This window comes from Citrus clementina, unplaced genomic scaffold, assembly GCF_000493195.1.
Source record: "Citrus clementina cultivar Clemenules unplaced genomic scaffold, Citrus_clementina_v1.0 scaffold_4, whole genome shotgun sequence".
NCBI classification, from domain to species: domain Eukaryota; kingdom Viridiplantae; phylum Streptophyta; class Magnoliopsida; order Sapindales; family Rutaceae; genus Citrus; species Citrus x clementina.
In genome coordinates, this window is record NW_006262274.1 from 19,329,880 (window position 1) to 19,355,041 (window position 25,162).

At 33.6% G+C, this 25,162-nt stretch overlaps 2 protein-coding genes across 2 annotated transcripts; both read right to left on the reverse strand.

Moving 5' to 3' along the window:
* Positions 1–1,295: 1,295 nt before the first annotated feature.
* On the reverse strand, positions 1,296–3,768 carry LOC18043710 (ethylene-responsive transcription factor ERF119). The gene is made up of 3 exons (XM_006437604.2): positions 3,656–3,768; positions 3,057–3,323; positions 1,296–2,945 (listed from the first exon to the last, which is right to left on the reverse strand). Exon 3 carries the CDS (start codon positions 2,714–2,716, stop codon positions 1,715–1,717), a length of 1,002 nt encoding a protein of 333 aa, XP_006437667.1. The 5' UTR covers positions 2,717–2,945; positions 3,057–3,323; positions 3,656–3,768; the 3' UTR covers positions 1,296–1,714.
* A 6,430-nt stretch (positions 3,769–10,198) lies between these two features.
* On the reverse strand, positions 10,199–15,263 carry LOC18043711 (alpha-xylosidase 1). Its single transcript, XM_024185519.1, is given in 4 exon segments — positions 10,199–10,634; positions 10,637–12,394; positions 14,136–14,818; positions 14,928–15,263. Coding segments are annotated over 4 exon segments (2,766 nt in total). The 5' UTR covers positions 15,143–15,263; the 3' UTR covers positions 10,199–10,524.
* Between the last annotated feature and the right edge of the window lie 9,899 nt (positions 15,264–25,162).

Sequence of the window (25,162 nt, forward strand, 5' to 3'; positions counted from 1 at the left end):
CTAAAATAAATAAATAAACAAAGTAATAGACATACTCAGAAACACTTTAAGAAAAGCTTGTTCAGAAAAGACCGTTCAACCGATAAATCCAGCGAGTAAAATACTAATTGTAAGCAGATTATTGTACGTGCAGGACGCTCTGTTAATATAAAAATACATTAAATTCATACACGCATAGGAAATGAAGATCCTTTTTTTTTTCTTGTTCTCTTTATCTTTTTCTTTTTGGGGTCCCTTTCACCTTTTTTCATATAATTCTGTCCGGTATAAAAGTAAAAAGAATAACAATCAGCTCGGAATATTGGAGCCATTTGATCTTGATCCTCTTGTTCCTTTCGTTTATTCCTTTTTTTTTCTTTTCCATTTTCAGAAAAAAATAATATTAAAATATAACCCAACACCGTATCTAAAAAAGTTGAGAAAATAAAAAAACAAAAGTGTTATGAATTTCTTCTTGTTTTAGTAAAAATATTATGCGAGTCTTGTGATGCTTTCAGCATTTTTGAGCAGCTTAACTCGATCTATGTAAGAGCGCTTACACCAATTGCGTCTTTATTATTTATTATTAATTTTAAAAAAAATCAGAGTACAACCTTCCAGTTTCGGTTCACTCCTGAATTGTCCTAGTCACGATATTTATTTATTTAAAATAAAAAAAAGCAGTATAAGGAAAACAATTTAGACTTTTCCTAGCCTGATGTTGAAATTAATAACATCACGTGGCCATGTCCCAAAGAATGGCACGAGCCACCACACACAGTGAAGCAGTATCACCATTCACCAAACACAAGAAGCAAAAGTCACAACCTCATTTAAGTATTTTTTAACTATCATGGATCTTGGAAAGATCGAATGCAATTGGAGTCCAGCTACCCTATCAAAGAAGGACACTCACTGCGCTAGGCGTCTACTAAAACTAACTAAGCATCTTCTTCTTCTTCAGCCTGTACTGGAAACAAAAGCAAAAGAAGAATTAAAAGGAAAATGGACATTCACCTTTGGCCCCCACTCCTACTGTGGTTATATAGTTCTTTATTCTATTTGCTCCAAAGAAATTTCAACTTCCTTGCAACTTCACTAGATTGTACTTAGCCAAACAGAATCATCTCAAAAGCATTTGGTCGTCGTTCTGATTACCCCCAACTACAAGATCCTTATGAATTGACATTACAATTTATCGCACAACTATCTTTTTCTTTTTTCTCTTCAAAAAAGAAAAAATGTTGCACAAGTTTCATGTGCCATCGAATTGTATGCAACAACAGCAAAGCACACTCCCAATCACCCCCAATGACAATGTTTAAAACATTTACTAGATGAGAGAGCAAGATGTTACAAATAAAGGGGAACATAAGTTCATAATAAGTTCAATAATATTAGTAATGATAATAATAACTTAAAAACACAAAATGAGAGATGCAAGGCAATGATCAAAACTCTCTTGAACATTGAAGAAACTCAAATGAAAGAAATAGAGAACCCAATGGACGGCTCTAATAGCACAGGAAAACCCAGAGGATTCCTCTAACCTTTAAACTCACAAAATTGAGATATCATTCCTCAGCATCTCTCTGTGGTTTCTCATCGAGAAATTAATCAAATTTAAAACTCACTCAAAAAACCACTTCTCAAGAACCAATTTTACAGTCCCTGAGATATTTTCTCACCTCTTAAATAAACCTAAATACTAACTACTGGCTGCAAAACTCAAAACTTAAACGCAAGCAATGTTGAGGGGAGCAGCTTGTTCTTCCAGAGAACCAAAATCCAAAGTTCCAAACTCAAACTCAAAATCACAATCAGGCAGCTCACTAGGCTCGTCACCATCGACACCAGTAACCTTAAGGTCATCCAGGCTGCAGAAATCTCCCGCAGGCATCCCACAGTCAATGCCTTCGCTGAAGAAATTGTTCAACTCTTCCTCAATTGAACTACCACCCACAAATGTCTGGTCCATGAAACCAAAGAAGGGTAATTCAAGCTCGGCAAAATTAGTGTCAAACCCTTCTTCGAACAAATCACCCTTCTCGTTGACATTAACATTGGCAATGTTAATGTCATTTTCCTTTGAAGTCGCAACGGATGCGGCGTCCAGATCCAGAACTGAAGCCGGTGAATTATGAGACACGACACTATCGGAATCATCCGATGAGGAGACAGGATGATTGTTGTTGCCATTGTTGATGTTGTCGTTGCTGATGTTGTGAGAATTAGAAGCCGAGACTGCTACTGAAGAAGAGGCGTTGCTCTTCTCGGAGGCAGCTCTGGCTTCGAACTCAAGCCTTTTAATCTCATAAGCTCTCGCTGCAGCTTCTTTAGTGTCATACGTACCCAACCAAATACGACCCTTCTTGAAAGGGTCTCGAATCTCAGCCGCCCATTTCCCCCATTTCCTTTGTCTAACACCTTTGGGTTTGTTGGACGACGGCGTTTTGGTCACTGACAAAATCGTTTTCTTTCTCTTAGAAGAGGGGTTTTGGCTTTTGACTTCGTTGTTGTTGTTGCTACTGTCAAAAGAACTCTCAGCCTCTACAGTTCTCAGTTGAGGAGGCGTCAAAAGAGGACCAAGAGGGATATTAATCTCACGGACGAAACGACGTCGCGTGTCATTTCTCTCTGATTCATCCTCACTTGAAGATGAATCAGTGGCATAAGGGTCGTTACAGATTACACGGACTTTCCTGGTCATTTTGGACGGTTTTCGAGACTCCGGCATCTTTGCAAAATTCGTAAAAAAATTACCAAAACCCCCTCAAAATTACTGTACGAAACTAATTTGCCTAATTAGAAAAATGAAGGAACCAACCAAAAGAACAAAACTTGGGAGAAGATCTGGGATTCTGAGAAAGCAGTATCAAGTGAAATCCCCTCTCAAGAACAAGAAAAGATAAAAGAACCTCTGTTTTATATGAAACCCACCGAAACACTTCACTCCACAACAAGTCCTGCAAAAATCCCCCACAAAACCCAGACTCAGTTTCCAGGGTTTAACAAAAATCTAAAAATAAAAATACTAAAAATAAAATACAAAAAAAACCCGTGGAAAGAAAAAATACCTTTTTGACCTCAAACGCATCGAAACAGACTGTGAACCCAGATTCAGACTCTGCTCGAAAAAGCAGAGAAGCATACAAGAGAGGACAGAAATCACTAACAAAACTGAATACGAAGAAGAAGAAATCCAGAGCTTCAACGGAGCCCCAATCAAAGCCAAATCAAACTCAGCCGACATAAATCCACTCACTCAACCTCTCTTCTCGGTCGCTCACACTCAATAAACCTCAGACACCAAACAAACAGTGCTTGTTTCTTCACTTCTTGCTCTGCTTCAAAGAACAAAAAGCGAAAAAGATGATGAGATACTTGTAGATATAAGAGATAACAGTAGCAACAAAGAACAAACCCAGCAGCCAAGAGATTACAAATCTATGGCTACGGTTTTATTGTCCCTGTTTCTTAGACCGTGACAAGAATCGGTTAATAGTTGTTATCGGTTTTGAAACAGAGAGTAAAAGACCGATACTAGGAAGGGTGCTCATTCATATAAACAGCACAAATCCGTATGAGGAAAAAAAAAACAAATGAAAAAAATTATAATTAATATTATTTATTGGGAATTACAAAAAAAAGAGCATATTTTTAAACAATTATCTACCTTCTGCTCTCACTCTTATTCTATTCTTCACGTCTCTATCTCTCTCCCTCTGCACACTCTGATTTTTTTCTCAGTTTCTCACTCTAGGTCAGGCCATTCACTTTTCTCCAAGCGGTCAAATAAGCTATTAAAGGCTAAAAATTTATATAATATTAGGTGAAGTTATTATTATAGGAAGTTTTTTTATTTATTTATTTATTAGCTGTCATGGACAGAAGGACAATGGTTCATGCATGACCTACTACATACATGTCATGCATGTCATTCTCTCTTTTTCATATTGTCAGCAATGTGATATCTCAAGGTCACTCCCCACCCAGTCGCGTGTTTCACACCCACCAATCCGATGCCCGCAACTACTAAACTATTGCGTGGAGATATCATTGCACGCGCGATCTGGGTGCGTGCAGCATGGTGTCTCAGATTGCAGCTTTTATTTGGCAATCGCCGCGCAGCGCAAACGTATTTTCAAGGAGTTTCTGTCAACGTAAACTGCAGATTTGTCGGGGAAATAAGATCCGAAGTTGAGCCAAATTACACTACTGCCACTCCATGACTTTCGTTCTTCCTTCCCAATGTTTAACCCCTTTAAAGGGAAATTTTCTCTTTTTGACGTTAAATTTACTTATTGGTATTGCATTATTTTCAGTTGTGACAAAATCACTTTCCTTTTTCTCCATTCGTTTACTTTGTAAACAAATACAAATAATAATAATAATGGAAAATCACGTTTTGAAAATTTGAGAATTATGGAACATCATTGATTATTGGTGCCTAATTTTGTATCATTTTTGACTTTAAATATCAACTTTTTTGAAATTAGAAACAGAGATTTTTGTCTCATATAATTCGTAAACTTAAAAAATCAAAGTTGCCCGCATAAAAATATTGCCACTAGTTTCCTCCCAGAAATCAAACACTTAATAAACATTTATTTTTCAATTTTAAATAAACAATTGTATTTAAAATGTCATTTAATTTAAGACGCTCTAAAACATTTAAAGAAGCATTTTAAATGAAAGTGAAAGCACAGTAAAATTGAAAATGAAACGGTTTTGGTTTTCTTAACATCGGCGGCAAACGTGAGTTGTTACCATCAGACAGCTGTCGCTGATGCACACCAAAGACCAAATGCGTTGAGTAGGTTAAAAAAATAAATTTCACCGTTGCGCGTGAACTAAAACTGTAATTCTTGTAGAATAAATACCCACGTTTTCAGGTGAATGTTGCAATAGAACCGTTAAAGTTTCATCCGTCAAAAGCGAACACGTGGCTACAGATAAAAGGGCCTTTTTTATTTTTATTTTTTCCTTGAAAAGGGGCATTTTCTCGTTCAACATGGGCCGGGCCACAATCCGCAAGTTAGCCCTTGATCCTGTCGATTTAACTTATATGTCAGTTAGTTGGAACTTCGAAGGATTTAACTTATAGGCCTAATCCTTTTTCTTTTTTTTTTTCTTTTTTTATAATGATATAAATGTCAAACAATCATATTTAAGATGATTTTTTAAATATAAAAACAAACAATCATATTTAAGATGATTTTTTAAATATAAAAACAAACAAGATGTCATTTATATTAATATATTAAAATAATAAAAACAAGCACATCAGTCAATCATTTATTTTTAGACCTATTCAGTTCTAATTTTAGAAAAATTATGACTCATTCATATTTTTTTTAAAAAGTCATCTAACTCATTAAGTTATTAAGTTTTTTTCACTTAATTTAAAAAACCTGAATGATATCATTAAAAGATATTCTCCAAAATATCTCTAATTAATTAATTAATTGTCATCTTTATCTGAATAAAATTTACTAATTAGCATTATCATCTATCTTTATAACCTATAATAATATAATGGCATATTACTATTATTTTTATCTTTTTTATTTTCTTCAAATTAATATAATTTATTTTTCTGATTTTTTATAAATATTTTTTGTATAAAGACATCGTAAACTAAAGTAGAATTGATTAACACCTACTAATTTAGAATATTGAAAAGTTGTATTTAATTCAACACGATTTATGTTATGATAATATATTATCTTATTTGTGTTCTTTAAAATGTTTATGATTTGTTTAACATTTATAATTTATAAGGACATAAATATAAATATACTAGTTTTCAGATTTTTTAAGTTTAAAAAAATAACTTAATACTTATTTTTAGCGATTCAGACATCAAGGAAAAAAAAAATGTCATTCCATTGTAGACATTCAATTCTACTTCTGATTCAAATTGATTTATATCTATTATGATTTGAGACGAAAAAACAAATATTACTTTATTATATATCTTAGTTTGGTTTTAAGATGTCTTAATTGAATTAATTTTTCTCAATCGATTTCATTTTACAGTTTTATTATGATGATATTTGTAAACAACAAATAATATTTATTCATATCTCTATTTGAATCTTCCTTAATTTTCTTTTCCTTTTATTAATACTATAATTTATATGAGAATTAACGTAATACAAATCTTTGAGTAAATTCATTCAACAATTTGATAAATCCTTCAAGTGATTTAAAAAGTCTGTGATTTGAACTCCACTAACAAAAATAGAAATTTGATTGCCATTATATATCTTTTAAAATTTCATTATCACGCGTTTGGATCTATTATCTAATGTTGCGCGCGTGTGTGAGAGAGAGAGAGAGAGAGAGAGAGAGTGCCTTTTTTTTAATTTTTTGGAGATTTTGTTTTATTTTCATGAGGATTTGTGTACTTAGGAAACGAACAAATAATTCAAAGTCATTTTGATTCGGATGAGTTTTATCTATGGTAAATTTTATCTATAAACCTCTTTAAATTTAAATTGAATTGATCATAGGAGATGAATAAAATTTAAATCTCTTTATATCAGATCCCCCAAAATGAGTTTTTGCTTAACGTATAGACTCACTTTTGATCCCTGAGGTGTTTTTTTTATCTAGAAGTAGTATATATGACAACAACTTTTAATAAAAATTAAAAAAATTTCTTATTAGGTCAGGACTCTATTAAAATAGTCCAAATGAAAAAGCCTACTGACCGACGGTCGGTGGTTCTCCGAGATCGTGTCTCATCTTTAAATTAAAAAAACAATTTTAAAATAATATTTCTTACTGATTTAAAAAAAGAAAAAAAATTATCGGGAGCTAGATAGAGACCAGAGAGTATAGGAGGACACGTTCATTAAATTAGGATATTTAGTGGAGAGTCGTAGTAGTTCTGTAGTTTTAATGAGGAGCACGTATGGCACGTGACGATGTTTGCATCGGAAGAAGCGACTACAAAAATCCAACGGCCGCCCATGAACAACTGAGGTCTTGTCCCTTCCCTCTCATTTCACTCGTTACTTTATTATCTCAACAGACCGTACCCCCATACTAAAGTCGGCTTTACCAACCTCCACTTTCATTCAATAGCATGATAATTTTTTTACCCTCCTCCATTTCTCATCACGAACTCACGTGACCTTCCTTCAAGTAAATGTTGCACCATCGTCATTATGTTGGATGACCATTTACATGCATGATGATGATACACATGCGTACACATGTTGACTAATAATAGGAGTGGAGGGAGGAGGGCATGTGCGTTACGCAAGTGAAGACGAGTGGGCCACAGTAGACCGCAGAGTGGGGGGATGGCTTCGGTTTCCCGCCATAGGTGCTGACGTGGTACCCACCGCCTGACCTTTCCCGCCAATGCACCCAACTCCTTGGTCTTACTCCGAAACGGAGCCCGACACGTGTCCCAAAAGTTGACAACTGTCCGCCAACTGTTGGGGTATTGATGATAATTTTGGGGCCCCGCTGATGATGTGTGTCAGTCGTTGCGCGGAAACCGCCAGCATTGTAGTAGCTTCCTTTTCTTTCCTTTTCTTCCTTTCTTTCTATTTTTAGAATTTTCCCAATTTTCTTTCTTCTATCTTTTAAGTCAGGGTTTATCTTTTAAGTAGGGGTGGCATTATTTAGTTTGGCTTGGAGCTGCTCACAGGCGAACAGAATTTTTTTTTTTAAATATTAATATAGGGATATTATTATTTTTTCATAAAAAATATTATAACACATCATGTCAGTACCACGATTTAGTAAAACTATTAGTTTACCACCAAACGTTTAAAATATTAATATTTTCTCACAATTCTATTAAACTCAGTTAATATGTAACGAAAAATTCATAAAATGTCAATTTTACTCTTGGAGCATAAAAGATGATTTTGCCCTTTAAGAAGGAAGAACATCAAATGATGATTTAATTATAAAATTCATAAAAGGTTAATTACATGGTCTTTTAAAAGGTCAATTTTACAAAATTCATAAAGGGTAATTTTTACCATTTAAAAAGGAAGAACAACAAATGATGATTTAATTACAAAATTCATAAAAAGGTTAATTACATGGTCTTTTACGCTTCATGGGTAAAATTAACCTTTTATGAATTTTTCGTTACATATTAACTGAGTTTTAACGGAATAATGGGAAAATGCTAACAGTTTAAATGTTTGGTGGTAAACTGATGGTTTTACCAAACCGTGGTACTGACATGATGTGTCAAAATACCTTTGGTGAGAAAATGATAATATCCCATTAATATATTATAATCAAAACTCTTTTGACATTTACAACTAGATAGCAATCGAGTTTTTTTTTTTTTAATAATTTTAGTATGACACAATCCGAACAACGAACCTCACTTAATATTAAAGGAAAATCTAGTCTACTCCCAAAATAAGGAGCCAAATAAACTTCTATTAAAAGGGGTATTGGGCGCATGGTTGCCAATGGGTTAAACCAATTAGTTTATGATTGTATAAACTAAACATGAATCAAACACCATAATGGAATTGATTGAACCAAATTAATTCGATTTAGTTTTATAGTTTAGTTTAGTTTAGTTCAAATAATTTTACCGTGTATATTTTACAAAAACTAACAACATAATAATACACTATTACTGCAACAATAATCTTGATTTTATTAATCCACAAATGATAAAAATATATATATAATAAAGTCCAACAATAGTTAAGAAATCTACTACAAATTCTAATAGAAACTTTACTTCAAAGTTCTATTGCCATTGAGCACTATCCTAATCACCACATTTTGATCCTTCAACTCTCATAACCACAATTTCTTCATTATCTTTTAAAGTGAGCAATTATCCAAATCCAACAATTAAACATAAAATAAAGTGTATAACATTAATAATCAAATATATTAACTAACAAATAAAAGTATCAATTTCATTACCTAAATATTTTTTATATTAAATAACACGAACAAAAGTTAAACAAATTAAATTTTAAATTTCACAAAATATATATTTTGAAAGTTGATTGGTAAACTCATTTTATTGAATTAATTAATTAAGGTTGGTTATCATATCCATGAAAAGAGCATTAATAAATCAAGTATTAGAAAGCAGAGTGTGAGTTTTTCGTACTACCACTATTATTTATTTAATTTTCACCCTTTTTTTTTCTCGCAGGTTTCATTTATTTTATTGTACTACTACTACTATTATTATTATGTCAATCCCTATCTTACATGCATGTAAGATACGTCCCACTCACATAAACAGTATATATATGGGTCTATATACTATTCATGTGAGAGAAATATATCTTAGAGATAGAGGATAGAGGGATCCTTATTATTATTATTATTTAGTTTTAGATACTTTGCATAAAGAAGATCCAGAAAATCGTTGAATCGCTGCATCTTGATTTCGTACAGAAAGTGATTGGAAATAATTGGGACGTAAATGCAGTGTCGAGTAATTAAGGACTTTTGCTGTTGTTGGGTGCGTCTTGGAATCTGGGCAGTGATTGGTTATAATTGGGACGTAAATGCAGTTTGTGCAGTACGTCATACGATGATAAGGTTTGCTAACAGAGTTTTGGAGCAAAATTGAATTCGCGTCGGTACACTGCTTGACTGACTTGTTTATGCTTCATTCATTATTCAAAAACTAATTTGTACTTACTTCATCCTTTGCTGCTGTCACTCAATCGAACTCTTAACAATTTGCTATTTCAACAGCCGTTCAGCAACAAACGGGCCCTGAAACTTGGACCAAGCCCAAAAGTTCGGCCTGCATGCTTAAATCCAAAATGCAAGGTCCTTCAGATCAGAAGGCAGCGAGGAGCTTTTAGTAGTAGATATTTACCATGCGTATCTTCTTCAATTAATCTTATGTTTACAAAGATGGCACTTAATGCGTCATTTTTATTTTTTTTTACATTTTTGTTATGAAATTATCTCGTTAATGACGGTTTAAAAAGTCTGTTATTATCAACTGCATAAGTAACATTAATTGGTGACATAGATTTGCGAAACAAAGTTTATAAGCGGAGTTGTATTTTTCAATGATCGAGGATGTGCGTGTGTAAAAATCTTAATGAAGAGAACAATACCCTAAACTCTTTTGCACGATTGTTCTAAATTTACCCTTCATGTCTTTTCTTTTATTAAAGGCTTCTCGATGTTGTACCCAGTAGTAGCAGCAGACCCATCAAATTAGTGAGAAAAGAAAAAGAGAGAATAAAAAGTAGAACAAGATATATAGCATGAACGAACGGTAACACAAAGGAAACATAAAAACAGATCCCACAAATTGAGAAGCTTGAGAAGCTACATTTTATAAGTCTTGAAATCTCTGGAGAACAGCATTTTAAGCTACAATATGGTTGAAAGGCACTGGAATCTAAATCTCAAATTGGCCGTTAAACATGAGAAAGGATGAGCATCATTCGAACTCATCTCCTCTCCATCGACAAACCTAATAAGAAACATTAAAAATCATAATGACCAAAAGAAGGCTTAAAAAAGGAATCACAATAAATTTATCTGAAAACAAAAGATGCCTCAACCACTTATCCCCATTTTCCAGGACATGACAAAATTTTTGCCCACCGGAAAACTGAGACCCTTGATCCCTACCATCACACTCTTTTGCTCATCCTCCACCGAATTCAAGTGCTTTGTTCTGATGCATTGAATTCTATTTTCGAGTTAGCATTTGTGGGGCTTCCATTAATCTCAAGTGTAGATGCCTTGCCACTTCCACCTAATCCCAGCACAGTTACACTATCAATGATCCAACCCTTACTTAAAGCAAACTTGCCCTCCTGAACTTCTGACCAAATCTTCACAGTTCCGTTACCAGTGGTAGCAAAAAAATCAACATATGTCGAGTACCCATTCCCAAGTTTCATCTCTGGAAGCTCATCCTCGTCAAGGTAAAGTTTTCCTTTGGCTTGTACCCCACTTGCTCCTGCAGGGAAGGTCACTACGAGGCTAAAAGGCGTCATTCTAGCTTCCTTGGAAATTAGTCCACCTTGCTGCATTGGAAGGATGGTATTCTGGTACAAGTGCACGTTAACCACATGTAAAGGTGCATCAAGCGTAACAAATTTCCCATCTTTCGATGAAATGGCTTGTGTCATATCAAACACATTGTACCAACTACCTGGAGGAAAGAGTGCTTTAACCTGTGACTTCCCCTGCTCAAGCACTGGAGAAACCATCAGGCTGCTCCCCAGCAAGAACTGGGTGCTCACATTGTAACACTCGACGTAATTTGGGAATGAGAAGAAAAGTGGCCTGGCTATTGGAGCTCCACTTAAATGGGCTTCATAGTTCAACGTGTACAGGAAAGGAAGTAGTTTATACCTCATACCCAGAGCATTTCGGGCGGACTCTGCTACTGACTCCCACTGATAAAGCTCCTGTCTTGGGGAGTAGTAGTTTGCATGATCCCTTGAGAACGGATAGAATGCACCTACTTCTATCCATCGGTTACAAAGCTCTTCTGTTGGGGCAGGATAGAACCCACATATATCGGAACCAACCATTGGAACCCCAAATATGCCGAAGTTCAGCATGGTTGAAATAGAATACTTTAGATCTTCCCATGTTCCCTTATTATCACCCGTCCAGTGTGCAGCATAATGACCAGAACCAACAAAAGTAGAGCGTGATAATATGAATGGCCTCTTGCCTTCAAGCCCTAGAAGAGCCTTGTGAGTTGCAATGGATTGAGAGAATCCATAAATACTGTGAGCATCATATTCCAGAACACCATTGTAGTGATATGCACTAGTGGCTATGGTTTTGAACCCTATTGGCACCTGCAATCCTGAAGCATTTATCTTGTAAGGAGGATCGTCCCATCTTGTTTTGGTTATATTCTTGCAGTCCAAGCAACAGACCCAACCGGGTCCAGTCCCAGTTGGACATTGCTTGCCCTTAGGTATTTTGCAAAGTCCAGAACAGAAATTTGAAGCTTCATTCATGTCAATCCACAAGCCATCTACAGGGACAAGTTCATGAAAGCGGCGAATTTCATCACCCCACCATGAAACGGTTTTTGGATTGAGGAAGTCAGGAAAATTGACAGCCCCAGGCCAAACTTGAGCCAAGTAGGGTTCACCCTCATACTTGATGAAAACATCATTCGCTATACCTCTTTGATACACACCATAGCTAGAATTTACTCCAATTCCAGGGTCAATAATGACAATGTATTTCATGCCTATTTTATGTATTTTTTCAAGGAATGCCAAAAGCTTCGGACGAGGATAGTTGGTAGGATTGAGAGTGAAATCCTTGTGTCCGTCCATGTGATCATCATCATTCCAGATCACATCAAGTGGAATTTTAGCCTTCTTGTAGTTCTCAACAACATCTTCGACCACAGACAGGTTATGGTAACCCCATCTGCACTGGTGGAATCCTGTAACAACAAATTTGGAGGAATTAAAATTCATATTAAATATTTTGCCATTTCTCACTACAACCAATTTTAAGTAAATATTTATACAAAATTTCCTGTGCTAACTTATTTACTATCATATCAATCAAATTGAAATCTCCACTCCAGCATACACAGTTCTGAAGCAAAATGCTCACGTCAAGAAAAAAACAAGCAGTTGAACAGAATAATGAGCTGCTAAATTTCAAAGCAATACAAAAATAATCCATACTCAAATTATCTGCCAGTATACGACTCAGTTTGGATTACTTGTCTACAATATTAGAAATAAAAATAGTCACATAATGCAAGGAGACAACATTGACACAGACTGCAGTTTACATACGTTCCCACAACCCAAGGACAGTCTCACGTTCACCCAATTGGCCCTGGCCGATGCAAAGTTTTAGCCCATATAAACAAATGCCAACGTGACTTTCTGTCTATTATTAGAATCATGTGGGAGTAGGACCCAAACTAAGAAATTACAGCAAGACTGTCTTAAATTATGATTCAATTTCCAGTTCATGTGGGAAGATGATCTCTTACAATGACTTTTTGTTTATTTTTGGGGACCACTGGTTGCTTCAAATTTTTGGCTTTCCAAAAGCTGAAAACTTCTACTTGGAGATATTGAACTTAAACCAAAAAATCTTATCTTCTATGAGGACCTAAAGCACTGAAGGTCATTTTTGATCACTTGAGAAATAAAAAAGGTTATGTTCTATGAGGACCTAAAGCACTGAAGGTCATCTTTGATCACTTGAGAAATAAAAAAAGGTTATGTTCTATGAGGACCTAAAGCACTGAAGGTCATCTTTGATGACTTGAGAAATAAAAAAAGGTTATGTTCTATGAGGACCTAAAGCACTGAAGGTCATCTTTGATCACTTGAGAAATAAAAAAAGGTTATGTTCTATGAGGACCTAAAGCACTGAAGGTCATCTTTGATCACTTGAGAAATAAAAAAGGTTTTTGTAGACATAAAGGTTGTACCGAAAAAGGCCTAAAGAAAGGGAGAAATTTAATAAATATGGTTGTTCATGGACTCTAGAGATAAAATTTCCCTTCTTTTGATATTGAAATTATCGCAGATCACACTGGTAGACGAGATCTTTAAAACATGACAACAAAGTAAAAAAGATCGGGGACCAACCTACCAATATAAACTAAAAAGGGAACAAATTATCACTATATCGGTACCCTACAGCTTCCCTCGAAACACAAAGGTGTCTTCACCATATGATCAAAATCACAAGCATCAATCAATAATCATTTTACCACATACATTAACAATCGGGTGGTCCTCATTGCTTATCATGATTCCACATAAAAAGGAATATTACATTACTGGAATTAAACTAGTGCCATCATCATATATAAAACACAGTGTGTGTTGTATGTAATTAAAAATTTACCCTTTGAATAAACATATTACCTTTTTGAAACGTTCAACGGTCAAACCCAATCACTCTCCTAAAAATTTCCTTTAATTGCCAAATCTAGATAAACATATATAATGACTACAAAACAAAGACCGATCGAAACATAAAGCAGTAACTTTTATTATAGCAGTGGGTGTTTTTCCCCTCAAAAGCCAATCTTTTTTGTTTCTGAATATCTAAAAGTCGAAGACCATTAATAATAGCAAAAAAGAAATTAAATTAAATACGTAGAAGTGAAAACAGTGAAGCAAAAAGAGAATGATATCTGTTCTTCATACCTAGAGACCAGTAAGGCATAGGAGCAGGCCTCCCAATAAATGCTGTATACTGATCAACAACAGCAAGCGGTGAAGGCCCAGCGAAGAAGTAAAAGTCGAAAACACCCCCAATAATTTTGTACGTCAAAGATGTTCCTGTATAGAAAACATCCATGCCATTGCTGCTAAGCAGCAGCACTCCATGGGCTGCACCCTCACCATTCACATTCCTAAGATCCATGTACACCGGGTGAGACCCGTAAAGATCAGTGTTAAGATTAATGGCTGAAACATCAGTCGTGTACAGAGTGTAAGGATCGTTTGGGTACAGTTTGATTCCATGTGGCTGTGTGTTTTCACCTAGACCGTACAGTGAGGCATCTTTTGGTAATTTTGTGGAAATCTCGAGGTACTGGTCTTTAAAGACCATTGGACCAAACGGGTCGGACTCATCGGAGCTCGTATTGAAAAGGGTCTCCCCGTTTGATTTCCTTTTCACGGCGAAGCTAAACGGGTCAGCTGAGTAGCTAAAAATAAGGCCATTGCTTGAATACTCAGAGACTGCTATTGGGTTCTTTCGCGTTCTTCCAATGGTTTGTTTTAGCTTCGGTGGCTGCTCTCTCGGTAAAAGATTGTACGGTACTTCCCATCTTTGCTTCTGTGCATCTGTTATGTGAACTCTCAATCGATCTTCAGTTTCATGCCTGTAAAATCATTGAACAAATTTCATTAAAAAAAAAGATCTTTTTTTTTCAAGTTTTTTTTTTCCAAAATCACCGTGAGCTATACGCACAGTATGTAATAATCACTTACTTGACATAGAGCTGCAAGAGAGGGATATCTGGGCCATAGATATTGTTTTTCTCTTTGACTTGGAGATGGCCCAGAATGCCTCCATCAACCTCCTCAATGGAGATCAGACGGTAGCCTTTGCCTATCTTGGTAGGTGGAGTGGAGGAAGAGTTTGCACTCAAGATACATAATAGCAAAGCCAGAAGAAAAGAAAAGAAGCACAAAGAGGATGTCATTTGCTTCGCTTGCTTACTGAAGCTACTGAGACTGTGTGTGCGCTGAAAGATTTAATATATATATACACACATTGACACAAAGAGAGTGTGAACTGCGACCGAGTGATGTGAGAAATGCGACGTTCATTAGAATTTAGATACATGTGAGGCGGATGAACCCCTTTCTTGGGCACGCACGTGATAATGATGGGCATGTGGGTCTGACCGTCTGAGACGGTCCCATTGCAATCACTGGCTATGATTGAGGTAACATTTATTAAAATATCTTTAGGTATATACGTTATGCTCTGTTAGCCGTTAGATTAATGAGTACGTGGAAGTGGAGTATTGTAATAGGGTAGTATCAGTGCAGGGAATGATAAAATGGGATAAAGTATATTTTTGATTCCAGCACGATGTGACGAAGTCCACAACCATGATTACCGGGGTTTCCTTTCCAATAAATTCACGATTTAGAAACAAAACTTTGTTATTCTAATCCGACGGCTATGGTTTTTCTGGAAGATATATTACCTCATTTGTAATATGAGCTTACGTGGCGCAAATTTCTATCCATATCTTTATTTGGGAAAATTATGTACCTCCCTAATTATACATGGTAATATCGAATTATCCATGGTTCTTCCTGAGTTATATAATTTAACTTACAATGAATCAAAATGTAGTTATCTATGACCTTTCACTTGTTTTACGTACTATTATTTTCTTCTTTTCGATAATTATTTTTGGGTTGTTAGAAGTTACATTATATGTAATTTAGTAGCTGTCATCATTATCCATATAAATCATTGGTGAAAATCAAAAGATGTATGAGTTGTAATTTTTTTTTTTTTCTCCTAATGTTAGCAGTTTACAAATGGCAAAATTAATGTTGGTAATAAATCTTTTCCGCCGAATCACCTTTATGATAAATATGAGAAATTTAAGTCATATAAATAAAGAGATGTATTTATTGATTTAATTAAAAAAGAAAAAGAAGAGAGAGAAGGGAGAGATAACGATGATTGGATTGATGATAAAATAGAATTCTAAATTCTGTTAAGTCTGATTACTGATAAGAATATAATTACTGACTTAAATGAAATAAATAAATAAAATAAAATAACTGGGTTTTGTTGTATTACAAGAGATATTTACTTGTTGTGTACAACTATGACCATGAACAAGATTGTGCAAGATCTGAGGAAGATATGTATCGAACAAATGAACATCAGGGCAACGGTTTAATAATAATAATAAAGAAAAAGAACAAAACCGTAAAGATATATCCTTTTTATTTTTTTTCCAAGGCTATTTATCATTTTTCAATATACGTGTATGTGTGTGTATTTGTGTAATATAGATTGTAGAGGAATTCTAGGTCTGTGAATTGTTGAGTATTGTGTTATTGAAGTATTGGTTAGATGATAGTCACAAAGATTTGCTGTGATTTTTTTCTTTTTAATACTAATATATAGGACTATAACTAATATTATATCAAATTACCGCCAATGTTATATTAAATTATAACTAATATTTACAATCAGACTAAATTTATGGGACTTATATAGGGTAATTTATTAAAATACTACTCATATTTTAAAACATTCGCTAATATTTAAGAGTTGTTTACTTTACTCACATTTTATAATACTTCACTCACATTTCGTAAAGAAGAAAATTATCTCTAATCAATTATATAATAATTAAAGAATAACTGAAACTAATTGTACAATATTTTTATACGGGCTCGAACACAAGTGCTCTCTCATTCAACCAAATGTTGATTGGTTTGTTATGATTTATTTTAATTACATTAATTTTATATTCTTTTTTTTAAGGGTATTTTCACCTAATTTCTACATAGTAGTTTATTTTTTTATTAAAAAAAATTTGTGTTGCTCACATAATGCCAATGTGATAAGATACTCTCATTTTTATGTCACGTTGTTAGCCTTGCTTCAAGTGGGTCGACGAACGTAGAAAACTTGAAGGGATTCTTCACTTTTGAGTGTTTTATTCGCCAAAAAAAGGGAAAAAGGCTAAAGAGTGTGCTTTTTACAACATTAACTTTCCATTGAAAATAACTGACATCTTTCTATTATCTATTCAAAATAAAATTTAGTTACAAAATAATCTATGGATTAGGTCGAAAAAAACAGTCTTGCCCACAAATTAATGGGAGAAAAATCTAACTTTTACCCATAATTTAGTGGGTATCCATCGAATTGAAAGAAGAAATGAGAGATTTAAATTTAAACTCATATTCTCAAATTAAATTAAATTTTTTTTTTGGTTTAATTAATTTAAAACACCAAAATGATACATATTTAGCCTACCTTCTTATTTAATTATTTATTTATTTTATAAGTCGGTGCCTCGTCGGAGATCCTTCTTCCTTTGGTTAGTTAGTTAGTTATCTAACGCTGCAGAATCATCGGACATGCAGTTTTACGAAATAAAAAAATGGGTTAATTTTGTCCTGCCCCCAACTGTTTCAATATTTTTTGCCACACACCCATATGTTTCGAAAATATTCACTCCACACCCAATTCCGTTAATTTGACCGTTATGTTTAACGGAGTTATTTGAAATTTAAGTAAATATCCGAAATACCCCTTATCTTGAATTAGAGAAAAATAAAATGAGATAAAATGTTAATTTAATAATTAATGTTTACATTAAAAAATTTTATTTAAAGGTAATTAATAATAATTTCATCAATTAAATTATCAAATAAATTTAATTTATCATCATCAAATAATATTTAGGATATGAATTTTCAAATTTGCCCTTTGACCGTTAGAATAAACGGTCAAATTAACGGAATTGGGTGTGGAGTGAGTAGTTTTGAAACATATGGGTGTGTGGCGAAAAATGTTGAAACAGTTGGGTGCAGGACAAAATTAACCCTAAAAAAATCGAGTCAAACTACCGTCGTGGTGGCCCCCCCAAAAAAAATATATGTTTATTATTTTTACGTAATTAAATAATTGAAAATTTGAAATAATAAATAAACAAACAAATAAACAGAAAAAGATTGGAAGAGACAGACAGACGGGTTGAGAAATTTTGCTGGATAAAACCAAAATCCAAAGGGTGATATTTCTTTTCATTCATAGGGTCTCCTGAAGCTGTTCATAAATTAAGAACAAGATTGTCAATTTCTTCCCATTAAGCTTACGTTTTTATACAACAACAACATGTGAAAGTATTTTGTCTCTTACAATATCTTCCATTTAAGATAAACCAACAAAATAAATAAATAAAACTTTGGATGCTTGCTTTGGGATCCCCCGCTCCCTGTTTTCGGCATCTCGCGTTTGATTTTCACACACGCAAATGGCAATTTAATAAATAAAATAAAAACAACCCTTAACAATCAATTAACTCCAATTTAATTATCAATTTCTGGTTTTAATTGTTTGCTTTTGTCGGTAGAAGTGCGGTTGCTAGTGCACGGTCCATATCAATGCACAATTACAATGTGCATTTCGATAAATTAATGTTCTTACTTATACTCTATGCATAAGAACAGTAAATTGAAGATTACGTGTACGAAACGGATGACAATAATAATGTATTGAAATAAATTTATATATATTTTTTGGAAAATTTACAAAAATAACCCAAAAACTTTTGTTATTTTTACAAATAACCCTTCAAACTTTTTCCTATCAACATTAGCTAAAACTCCCCACTTGTGCCGAAAATACCCCTCTCATAACTCCTCCCTCTCCTTCCTCTCCTTTCCCCCCCCCCCCTCTCTCTCTCTCTCTCTTTCTCTCACCGCCGAATTCCCTCCCAACGTGTTCACTCGTCAGACTGTCAAAAAAAATTATTATTCATTTCACCGCACCATTATTTCGAGATATTCTCCCAAGACCGATTTATGACTTTTTATCTTTCACTGTCAAAAAATTGTGGCTTAACAATTTTGACCTAATTAACGGGTACTCTTTTAATTGTACACCCAAGTTCACAAGTACGCTTTTAATTATATACCCAAGTCATTGTACAAGGACAACCATTGTATGGTTTGGAAGACTTGGATGTATTTGTAAGTATGACAAAAAATTTACATAATCGTCAGAAGACTTTAGCTCATGAGAGAATGCATTGTAAAATGGACTAATGAACCAATTAACTCAGAGAACCTAAGATATAATGAGCTTTATAGCGGTCTGAGAGTTTACGTGCAAAGATTTGGCAACCGATAAAGATGACAAGTTGCAGTCACACAGTAGAGCAGTGAGTGTAGTCAGTGACACGCTATCAAGCAGTGGCATAAGAAGTGTCCACTGGAAATCTAAATACATATATTTATAATACTGCTGCCTAAAGGTTTATTATTGAGCATAACTAATTAATTGATGAACATTACTTCATTTGAAATATGGGTGAAGTCGTTGGTGTGGTGCATGGGTGAAGAAGTTGCCATAGGTTTAGAGGAGGAGGCTTGAAAGTTGTTCAGTGCATGATCTGCGATTAGGTGCGATAGGTGTGCATGCGACGCGCGCCTATCGTACGTGATCGCAGCGACAGGCAGCCTGTGGCACCAATGCAATTGCACTGAAACCCTTTCGCAAGTTGAAAAAATAACTCTTACCACACTCAGTGATGCAGATTGGTGTTGGATCCGGATGGATTATGTTGTATTTAATCGGAGTTCACTTTTACCGTTCGCCGTCGGCGTTTACCGTCGCCGGTGATGATTTAAGAGTGGAAAACTGCGTTTGGTTTGATAAAAGAGGAGAAGGAAATATGCTTTTGATTTGTAAACAAGGGTAATTTAGGGAGAAATACTTGTGTTTGGCTAATGTTGATAGGAAAAAATTTGAAGGGCTATTTGTGAAAATAGCAAAAGTTGTTACTTTTGTAAATTTTTCATATTTTTTAACATATGATGAGGACCATCCATTTATATTTTGCAACAAGGATGACAAGGTCATTGAAGTTCTACGGGAAATTTACACAATTAATCTTAAAACTTTTCAATTTTTCAATTTTAACTCTAATCATTTTCATGTTATAACTAGCCGAATAAATTCTTTTTACCCTAAATTACCCTCCTCATTTCAAGACCAACTTCTTTGGTCTAATATTCTTGTTGGTATGTTAACTGGACACCGTACTCTTACTGCATATCGGCTCTGATGTCATTTGAAGTGTATATATGTTTTTCCTGTATAAATTTATCTGCGATAATATAACAACAACTCGACTCTTTACTTGACAAGCACCACTAGACAACACCTCATTAGAACAAGTGTGTCTACACTGTCAACTCTTTTCACTACCAAAGAAAAATTCTGCTCATTCGAATATCTTGTTGCTCAAATACGCCATTTACATAATTTCAAATAACAATAGACCTCAAAGTGTGTCATTGTGGACCGTGCAATCTTTAAATCAAACTTATCCCTCAAGGCAACTCTGCGCAACTCCAGCATTAACTCATTCTTCTCAGAGAACAACTTACCCACACAAATATCATTAGAATTACAACTTATAACTAAGTCTAGAGCAACCAAGTTTGAAGGCAAAACTGGAGCAAGACTTACGAGGGGGTCAATTGCTATCCTCCTCCTCGAATGGGCCATTGGAGAAATAGTTCGACTTTCTCTGTTATTAATAAGAATATCAAAATGATCGACGCCTCTATCATTAAGTGGACTATTGGAGTAAGTGTCACTCAAACTAGTTCCACACAAACACTATCAGCATTTGTGTTGTTGATGTCATCAACAGGTCACCATTATTGTAAAAATCATTATTTTGGAACGGAGAGTAATGTTGCTCCAACGATGTCGTAAGTAGTAACACATTTTCTTTAACATCCGCTAAAGTAATATCGTTATCATTAATGGTTTCATTATTTTGGTGGAGTGGAGAGTAATGTTGCCACAACGACGTTGTCTATGGTATCACATCTTCTACAATATTAGGGATAGAGTCATTTGCTCTAAAGAAGTTTCAGTTTCTACAAATGACTCAATATCTTAGTCCTGAATTCGAGAAGATACGATAACAAATATAGTGATACATCCATAGTTGACCACATCATAGGTCAACTACATATAGGCCATATGTAACACAACCTTGATCATTTCATTATTATATATGTTCATAGGTAGAGAACATGCACGATAGATTGTGTTACTAGGCTTCAAAGTTGTTTTTATCGTAATATTATATTTATTAGGATTTATATGTAAAACTTTATACCTTTTTGCCAAAAATTGATCAAACATGCCATCTTTCCGAACAAAAAAAAATTGTAATATTGGTATTCACGTACTCCATATAACCATTTGCTAACGTTTCTCACCAACCGTCGTAACACAATTGAAGTACAACTAAATCTATTAAGCTTGAAAATAATTAAAAAGACAAAAGAAATAAGATTACACACTACAAAATATGATAAAATGAATATGTGCCACATTTATATGGATGTTGCACATACTATGATTATGCACGATAGTTCAATAAGTGCCTATCGCACTTTAAGTTAGACAATTTTTTTGATCGACCATGTGATCGAACAGAGTACACGGTTTTAGATTTAATTCATCTCGTCGCAAGTTTCAAAACAATATATTACATGCTCAAAACAGACAAATGTAGCATAAGTTATGATTTTCGAAAAATATCTGAAATTTAGTGAGACAGGTGCCTGTCTCATATCACTAAATTAGCCTATCTCACTAAATCATGGTTTTTTTTTTTTACTTCAAATTTATGACATTTTCAATGACTTTTTTTTTCTCTACTCAAACTAAGTACTTTAACAAATTACATCATTCTATAAATGAAAAATAACAACATTTACAAAAAAAAAAAAAACCATATCAATTTCGAATCTAAATATACCTTAATCTCAAGAAACTTCTCAATTCTCGATTGATGATTATATTTTCAGTTATATAATATTTGTTTGATGAGATTTGATGATTTGTTGAGAGTATTGAGAGTGTTGAGAGTGTGAGCGAATTTTCAAGAATGACATTTGTTTGTAAATTTTTTAAAGTGACGAGAACTATTTAGTCCAAAAAATTAGTATTTAGCTAGTTATGATAAGAAAAAATTTGGGGAACTAAAATTAAAAAATTGAAAACTTTTAAAGTTATTTTTATAAATTTCTTAAGTTCTACGAATTATTGAACACCCAATGCAGTAATCTGAAGCGCAAACTCTATGGATTTGTCGGTGACCGTACAAAGCTATAATTGATCCGTATTGAGTATTAATTAATTAATTGAAATTAAACAAGTTGACCACAACTCAAACTTTATAGTAATTTTTTTCTTTTTTTTTTCCTACCTCAGGCAAAACTTTAGAGTTAAAAGAACAGTAATTAATAATTCTTTTGTAGTAAAAATTCATAGCTAGCCTTAGCCTTTGGTGCTAGATTACCGCGCGTGTGCGCTCGCATATATATATATACACACACACACACACACACAAACGACACATGCATGGAAAATATATTCTATTATTATTTTAATAAATAAAAGATGGAGTATTAAGAAATTACAGGTACTTAACATCCGAGCAGGAATCAAGGTTAACTAAAAAGTAAGATTATTTAAAGTGCACGTGGAGACAAAAATCATCTTTGGATTATCCGATGTCCATCGTATGAATCGATTCTCTCTTTTTTTTTTTTTTTTTATAAACGCAGAAGCTTCATTTATTCAATCAAGAGTCAATTTTGTATTATATAGACAAAACATTAATTGTTATATATAAAGGCATGATAAAAATTCTCTGATATGAGCTCTCATGAGTTTTTAATGATTTTATATCATGTGTATTTAAGTGATAGTGTATGAGTATAATTTGATTTCTTTATTTTTTTTATTTATTAACTACCAATCACCTATGTGTATTTTTGCTCAAGAGAAAATCAGATCATGAGAGAATCCTAATTCATAAAGGCATGCGTGGGTTGAATTCCACAGTGTTTATTGGCTTACAACAGTCTCACAAGTCACAGAACAAGGTTCATCAAACACATAAAAACTATGGAAGGAAGGAAAGGCACATACTTATTTGCTTCTATTTTATTTTTTTGAAAATCCATAATGCTTTTACACTCTCGTTAGATAAAAAAAAAAGTAATGTTAGTTATCTCATTTTTTTTTAAATAATGTATCATTAATTAAGTGATTTAAAAATAAATAAATAAATAATATTATTTACCGACTAACTAATGAATACTAAATCATTTACAATAATTTTTAAAAACAAAAAATTTAGGATATATAATACTATTCACAAACTACAAAATAAAAATAAAACTCCGGCATACCCAATCCCTCGTGTTCTCATCTTATTCGTGAAATAATGCAATAACTGACTAATAAAATAGCTCAGCTCAGACGTCAATGGCTAGCCTTAAATAAAGTTGGCTACATATGTTTGGCCCAGAGAGAAATCCCCGTACACGACAGTAGGCCTAATTGTGGACGCCACCAATAAAAAAGATTGCCTGGACCTTACCTCCATCACAAAAAGTCACGCCGACAGCTACTCGGCACGCAAATGAAATTGGTCCCTTCTCAAGATTATGGTCCCGAATTTGCTTATCTGTGCTTTGGATATTTGCTACCATTTTTACAAAACTTGAAATTGTTTTACCTCTTCTTTTTACAGCGTTACAAAATATTATTGCACTTCTCAAACAGTACATTTTGTACAAATGTGTGGAGCGATAGGAATTATTATTAGATACAACGGATAAAGAATTTATACGTTATCATTTTTATTATTATTATTATTATTTGAATGGGAACTGTGTGTTATTATTAAAGTTGTAGTTACGATGGTTGTCTCACAAAATTATTAAATGATTGGATTCAATAATAGCATTGCTTGCAAGGTTTCTCTGTGGTTGAAATGTCAAAAGTACTTTATTTTATAAATTTTGACGAAAAAAAATGTTTGCTAATTTTAGATACATACATAGGAATATAATATATATATATATATATATATAAACAACAACTAATATAAGACCAGATAATATCTTTTGAGTTTTGAGTCCAGTAAAAGAGCGAAGATTTAATTGGGACTGTCGAACAAATTCCATGATGGGTCCAACAAATATCTCAAACGTTTTTTGGTTAAGCACTTTCATGGGAGTCTAGAGGATTTTGATGGGTGAAACAGTCCATTGGGAGACTCTCAAGGCCCAAACATGCATGGGCCTAATTCTAGTAACCTTTTACTAGAGCAATGCTTTCCACACCTCGGGAATATGCTTATAACACCTTTCTTTTTTCAGTTTGCTGTCATAATTCTATTGTTACTGGCAATTACGTAAAAGACAAATATTAATGTAATTAAACAAAAATATCTCTGCAAATCATGACAAAATAAAAATAATTTTAAAACAATGAAGGAACAAATTACCTAGTAATTATTTTTATTATGAAAAATTGTTTTATTTACAAGATTAATTAATTTATTTTAAATAATGGTAGAATGTAATAAAAATTCTATTGTAATTAGACTCATAATTCAAGATAAAAGTTCATAAATAATTGATAACCATATGAATATATTTTTACATCGACTTTTAATAAAATTCAAAATCTTTTATATATATATATATATATCAAACTGAAAAAGAAAAAAAAAAAGAGTTACAACTTAAAAAATTCACATTTTTTTTCTTTTTCTAACTTTTGCCGTCTACCACTTTTTTTTTAATTAAAAAAATATAACTTTACTATTATATGGCAGCACGAACATTGATTATTGACCATTCAAACGTTGCTCTTTATATTAATATCCGCCTTCGACTTTTGCAAAAGAAATTACGGCCGGCGGTCCAACATGACGATCGCTCCGTTCATACATCTCCAAATCCAAACTCGTTAATGTGACGTCATCGTGTAAACAGTTGTTAAATACCTAACAACTCACGCGGCTTCAAGTCATTAATCAATTACAACAGCATGTGAAGGACACGTCATCAATTTGCCCAACTTTGAAAAGACGATTTGGGCACCACGTTGTCACCGTACAGCG